This window comes from Mus caroli, chromosome 11 (assembly GCF_900094665.2).
Source record: "Mus caroli chromosome 11, CAROLI_EIJ_v1.1, whole genome shotgun sequence".
NCBI classification, from domain to species: domain Eukaryota; kingdom Metazoa; phylum Chordata; class Mammalia; order Rodentia; family Muridae; genus Mus; species Mus caroli.
Window position 1 is genome coordinate 72,196,313 of NC_034580.1, and position 5,868 is coordinate 72,202,180.

A 5,868-nucleotide genomic window follows, 5' to 3' on the forward strand; every position below is an offset into this window, starting at 1 on the left:
GGAACTCACTTTGTAGACCAGGCTGGCCTCGAACTCAGAAATCCGCCTGCCTCTGCCTCCCGAGTGCTGGGATTAAAGGCGTGCGCCACCACGCCCGGCGAGATAGCAATTTTAATGTTACATTATTTTAACATAATTTAATAAAATGTTTTTGAAGCTTGACCTGGTAGAATACATCTATATAATCCCAGGTCCTTTGGAGGATGAGACAGAGGGTTCACAGGTTCAAAGCGCACCTGGGCTACAGACTGAATTCAAGGTAAGCCTGAGTAACATAATGAGACCCTGTCTCAAAAATTTAAAAATATAAACAGAGATCTGGGGAATCACTCAGTAGTAAGGTGCTTTTCTGGTATGGCATGGGTAACACTCTAAACTGAATCCTCAGCATTCCATAAATAAATAATATTTTTGAGGTTTTAATATATTCCCCCCTTCCCTTTTCTCCCTCCAAACCTTCCCATATACCCTCTCCTTGATCCCTTTCAAATTCATTGCCTCTCTTCTTAATTGCTATTACACACACACACACACACAAATATATATTTGAATATTCATATATATATATATATATATATATATATATATATATACACACACACATACATACCAACCTGTTCAATCAGTGTTACTTGTCTGTATGTTTTCAGGGCTGACCATTAGATAATGGATAGTCAGTTGGTATGATCTTCCCTAGGGAAGACCATTTTTCCTACCCTGAATATTCTATAGATGCCTGTAGTGCCTTATCCAGGATTGAAGCATTCTGAGCATTCCGTTTTACATATGAACACGTCTATTGCTATCATCTTTGTTCAGATCATGTTTTTTTTAGGTAGCCATGTTGGTGAAACTTCTTAAGTGTAACTTCTGACATTTCTAGGAGATACTCTCTCAGAGCAAACTTAGACTCTTATAAGCCTTCTGTTCTGTTTTGCAGTGTGATCCCTGAGACGTAAAGTGCATGAGTTGTTCTGTATATGTGTCAGCTGGGTCTGGGTCCCACTCTGCATTTTGATTGATTGTGGTTTTCTGTAAAGGTCTCTGTTGTAAAGAGAAGTTTCCTTGACAAGGGGTAAGGATTACATTTTTCTGTGAATGTAAGGACAAATACTTAGAATGTAGTTAGGGATTAATGTTAGTTTAGTAAAGTAGTGGCTATAGGTTTCCATCTAAGATTCATGACTTCACTAGCCCTGGGTAGTTAGCTAGGTTTCCAATACTAGATATTATTTCCCTTTTGTTGAGTGGGTCTTAGTCCATCAAAGCTCAAGAGACCTCAAATTAGAGAGTGCTTGGTTACTGCGACAGTATATATACCACTATGGCATCCTTAGGGTTGTCGTGCCATGTTGGTAGTTGTGTTTCAGAGGTGTCATAGCTGGGTAAGGCTATTGGTTCTTCCTTGCTTTGGGAACTTACATGGTTCCTCCAGGGAGGAGGCTTTCAGATCATATCAAGTTCTCTTGGCCTTATGTATGAAGTATATGGTGTCTTCAACAATAAATACTTCCTTCCAACTCTGTAAGTCAATCAAGGGCAGTAGCAGTGATCTGTTTGGCTGACCCTGACCAACAACTCAAAAGAGGGCTTCTCATGCCTGGCATTGGGGTTTGTCATATAGTTTATAGCTCTGAGGAGGAGCATTGTTAGCCCAGATGTGAAGCTTTCATTTAAGCTATTTATGTCTATATATTTATACATTTACATGTATTCAAGGTATTTTTAAGTAGATAATAGTATGTTTCTTTATGGCTTGTCCAGATATCCTTAGTTATTTTATCTTCTTTCTTGTGTATTTACCTCCAGCCCCCTTCATAATTAAAGCCCCAACCCATTTTCCTATTCTCCTCTCAGATCACTTGTATCATGTTATTCCTGTGTCTGTTGCCTCTCCCTCTGTTGCTTCTCCACCATCACCCTACATAATGGCCTTTTTAGTTTCCTAGTTTCTGAAGTTACTCCAGGTCATATACTTACATCTGAAGATTTGGAACTAGGACCTTCAGATGAAAGAGAGCATGAGACATTAATCTTTCTAGGTCTGGGTTACCTCACTCGATTAACTTTTCTAGTTCCATCCATTTGCCTGGCTAGACTCTGGAGAAAGAAGTGCAAGATATGGCTGAGTGGAAAGGTTCAAGAGATATTCTAAATATCAAAATGAAGATAAATAGGTGAAATTGCTTTCATCTGTGTCTTTAGAGAGAGGACGTCTAAACCCATAAAGCTTGTGTACATTCAGATCATCCCTGGGCAGCAGCTAAGGAACTGGCATGGTAATTACTTCTGGGAATGGGATTATAGAGAGCTGGGAGGTGAGAGGATAAGAATGGAAGGAATATTTTAAAACTCTTTGACATGTTTTGAATTTTGTTCACCAGTATTGCATTACATACTGACATAATTGTTTTTAATTTTATGACTTGGGGGTAGACACATCAGAGATAGTTTTCTCAATTGGATTATCCTCAGACTATAAAATTACTTTGTCAATCCGGTTGTGCCTATGTATGGATATGTTTGGCATCTAATGATTAAAAGATCTTAATCCTAGATAAAGATACATTCTATTGTTTGATTGCTGATAGTGTATTAGTCATGGTTCTTTAGAGTAACAGAACTTATAGAATTAATGAATATATAAATATATATATGGGATTTATTATATTTATAGGCTGTAGTTCAGCTAATTCAACAATGGCTGCCTGTGACTGTCCCAAGAATCCAGTAGTTGTTCAATCCACAAGGCTGGATATCTCAAATTGTCTTCAGCATGTCTGGAATCCCAAAGAAGTAGGTGCCAGTGAAGGAATGGGCAGTACTAAGACCTCGTCTCTAAAAACACAAACAAATACAAATCTTAATTTCCTTTGAATATAGCAGCAGTATATTCATTTAGAACAATAATCAGGAAAAAAGGAAGAAGGAAAGAAAGATGAATAGAGAGAAAAGAAAAGAAACAGTCAAATGTTTTTTGCTTCTTAAACCATATGACCTATAACAGGGATAAGGGATAGAGTGAAAGAGACTTAACAATAGCAAGGGATCTATTTCTTACTATCCTCCATTTCTATTGAAGAAGAGAAGGAGGGGTACTCCTTCCCAAATCCACAAAGGGAGGGGAAAGGGAAGAAAAGCGAAGTGAAGGGGAAGAACAGGAGAGGAGGGAGAAAAGAGGGAAAGAGAAAGAAAAAGAAAAAGGAGGTTTATTATTTCTTTATGGTAGAAATGGCATTTGAGGAGTGGGTGTGAAGCTTATTGGTAGACTATGTGGAAGGGAATGGCCTGGCAAACAGGAGAAACTCTGTAATATCAATCTCAGATAAGATCGGTTGAGATAAAAGCCTGCTATCTTGAGTTAGCATTATATATAAAACCCCATGAAGGAATTAAATTAAGGAAGCACATTTTCTTCCTAATTTGCTGAAAATATGCGAAATTAGAAGTAAATGCCTTTAAGCTCTTTTTAAATTCACTCATTTATTCTTAAATTCTTGGAAATAAGTTGAATAGTACCCAGGAACAGCTCAACAATCAGAATTGTCAAGTTACCTCAGAAGGCAGAGGAAAAAAACTTAAAACTGTCTTTTGTTTCCCTTAGGGTTCCCAGACTATAATTTAGAGCTAAATATGTTGGTCACAAGTAAATACATGTTCCCGGAACCAATTATGTTGTAATTCTATCAGCACATCTAAATGGATAGGTAACTTGATGAATTGTTTTAATTATAAGGATATAGTTAAGTCCTGAAATAACTTAGCAATGCAGATATGGTTACAGGCGCATTTGAGAGTGTTAGTGTAAAATTCAAAAAGTATAAGATGAAAACTGAAAGTTCATAGTATGATTTGGATTAATTGATTTATATATTTTGCTCTTCAGTTCATAGCAGCGACAGGCCATTTTTGATATGCTTAGGATTATTCAGATTTGTTGCAGCATGAGAGTTTGGAAGAATTGGAAGCAGGTCCAATTTCTACCTTAATACTTCCTTTAATCAATTTTTAAGACTTTGGCTTTTGCAGTAGAATTCATAGAAGTTTTTTTGAGTATTTTTATACATTGATATAAAAAAGAAAGAAGCCAGAAGGACAAGTATTATTTTTCTCCCTACAAAAGGAAGAAATTAAGAGACTATAGTTGTCAGATACAAATTTTTAATATTTAATTATTTCTGATTATTTTCTAAAAGAAGAGAAGGGGATAATGGCTGGTAAGACTTGATAATAAAACCAAATGTAGACAAAATTATCGGGGTAGGAGAAAAGTGAAAAAGGAAACCGGAACTAAGTAGTTAATAGAAATAGTATCTCCCTCTTTACATTCTCTCATCCAAGTGTTGTGTATTTTAAAACTGTTAATCTCTCAGGTATTCTGCAGGTCAAAACACATCCTTGCTTGGAAAAAAACAAAGTGTCAGGTAAGATAGCTATAGAGTAGGAACCACATATGACTAGGGTTCAACCACTGCTCATAAGAAGTCTCGATGACATAAGGATAAATATACAGTGTTCTCCGTGGTGAGGGTAACTCGGTTTCCATCCTGGTTACACTAAGAGCAAGCATCTAAGTGGCATCTAATGGGTCAAAATTAGAGCTTTCTGTCCTCGTTTTGTGTCGTTAGTCACAGGGAAAGCCTTCCTATGTTACCATCTGGTTGGTTCACTCCTTTGTGTCCTTGTACTTATCTTCTAGACAGATTCTGAAAAAGAGAATGGAAGAAAAGGTTTTAAATTGTTTTCTGGCATCTGGCAAAGGACTTGAGCATGCCTTTTGGCTCTGATAGGCACTTGTAAGCAGACATCTAATGAGGCTAGGCTAGTGTTTTTATCCTCTAATCAAGCTCTATTTTACTCTGTCTTGCTTTCTAAATCCTATCTCTAAACAACACCAAGTGTCTTATCTTCAGATGGGAGGATAAGTGAATTAGAAGTCTGGCCTCGGTTTGGGAAGAGTTCTGAATATGAAAAGTTAATAGCACCATTCTTACAGAAAGAAAAAAATCATCCATTGCCCAAATTGGGAAGCCACAGAAAATGCTTGAGCTAACCAAACATTCCATAATCGATTTTCTAGTCACTTAACCAGTCTATTCACGCAACTAGTCACTAGCTATGTTCTATTTAAAACAGCCACCACTAATCAGAATTCACTTCTCACCTGAGCTAACATTATTCACTGATTTTGGGTGGCATATTTCCTCATGCATGTGGGCTCCTTTTTCTGGTTCTCTGAATGATGATCTTGTTTGTATTACAGAGCTCTTATTTGGAAGACAGTGAATCAGCAGCATTACTTTGCTGTGAATGTGGAGAATCAGAAATCTTTAGTGATTTCAATGTACGTAGGTATATGTTTTTATACACACTCAAATAACGTACAGCCTTTGGTAATTAAAATCTTTGGGAGGGGGTGAAATTGGCTCCTGATGCAACTAATGTAGTACCCATTATTTTGTCTATTTAGCCGTATTCATCAAGATAGTATAGGAAGACAGTAGGTGACTCAGAATGACTGTATATATAACTACTGTAGTATATTTACAATCTTTAACCACTGTGTTATATTTGCATGCATGTTAATCTTTACTGAAAGCATATCTATCAAAGTTGTAAAATGTTTCATCCTGGAACTTTGAATGTATGTCCTGTCTATAAACTATAATTGTTTTTAGTTTTTCTCCCCTCATGGATATTTTGTTGTTGTTTCTAGGGAGCTTTATTATGCTGTTGGCAGGAACAGTAGGTCCTATAAGTTGTTCTTTTAATTTAATAACACATGAGCGGCCACAAGCCTCTTCCTGTCAGAAAAGCACCGGGGCAGCTAGGGCGCAGGGTCGGCTGACACTCGCCAGCTACCCACAA

General features: G+C 37.0%; 1 protein-coding gene and 1 long non-coding RNA gene across 4 annotated transcripts in view; one reads left to right on the forward strand and one right to left on the reverse strand.

Moving 5' to 3' along the window:
- Ssh2 (slingshot protein phosphatase 2) overlaps positions 1 to 5,868 on the forward strand; it is a 244,958-nt gene that overhangs the window by 52,763 nt on the left and 186,327 nt on the right. The window contains exon 2 of one of the 3 annotated variants that reach the window (XM_029483719.1): positions 5,264 to 5,344. The exons of the other annotated variants lie outside the window; for them this stretch is intronic. Coding sequence (XP_029339579.1) covers positions 5,264 to 5,344 — 81 coding nt within the window. The remainder of the gene's footprint in view (positions 1 to 5,263; positions 5,345 to 5,868) is intronic. 3 annotated transcript variants of the gene reach the window in all.
- On the reverse strand, positions 2,782 to 5,225 carry LOC110305905. The gene is made up of 3 exons (XR_002379204.2): positions 5,165 to 5,225; positions 4,655 to 4,706; positions 2,782 to 2,838 (listed from the first exon to the last, which is right to left on the reverse strand). It is a non-coding gene; the product is annotated as an uncharacterized LOC110305905 (long non-coding RNA).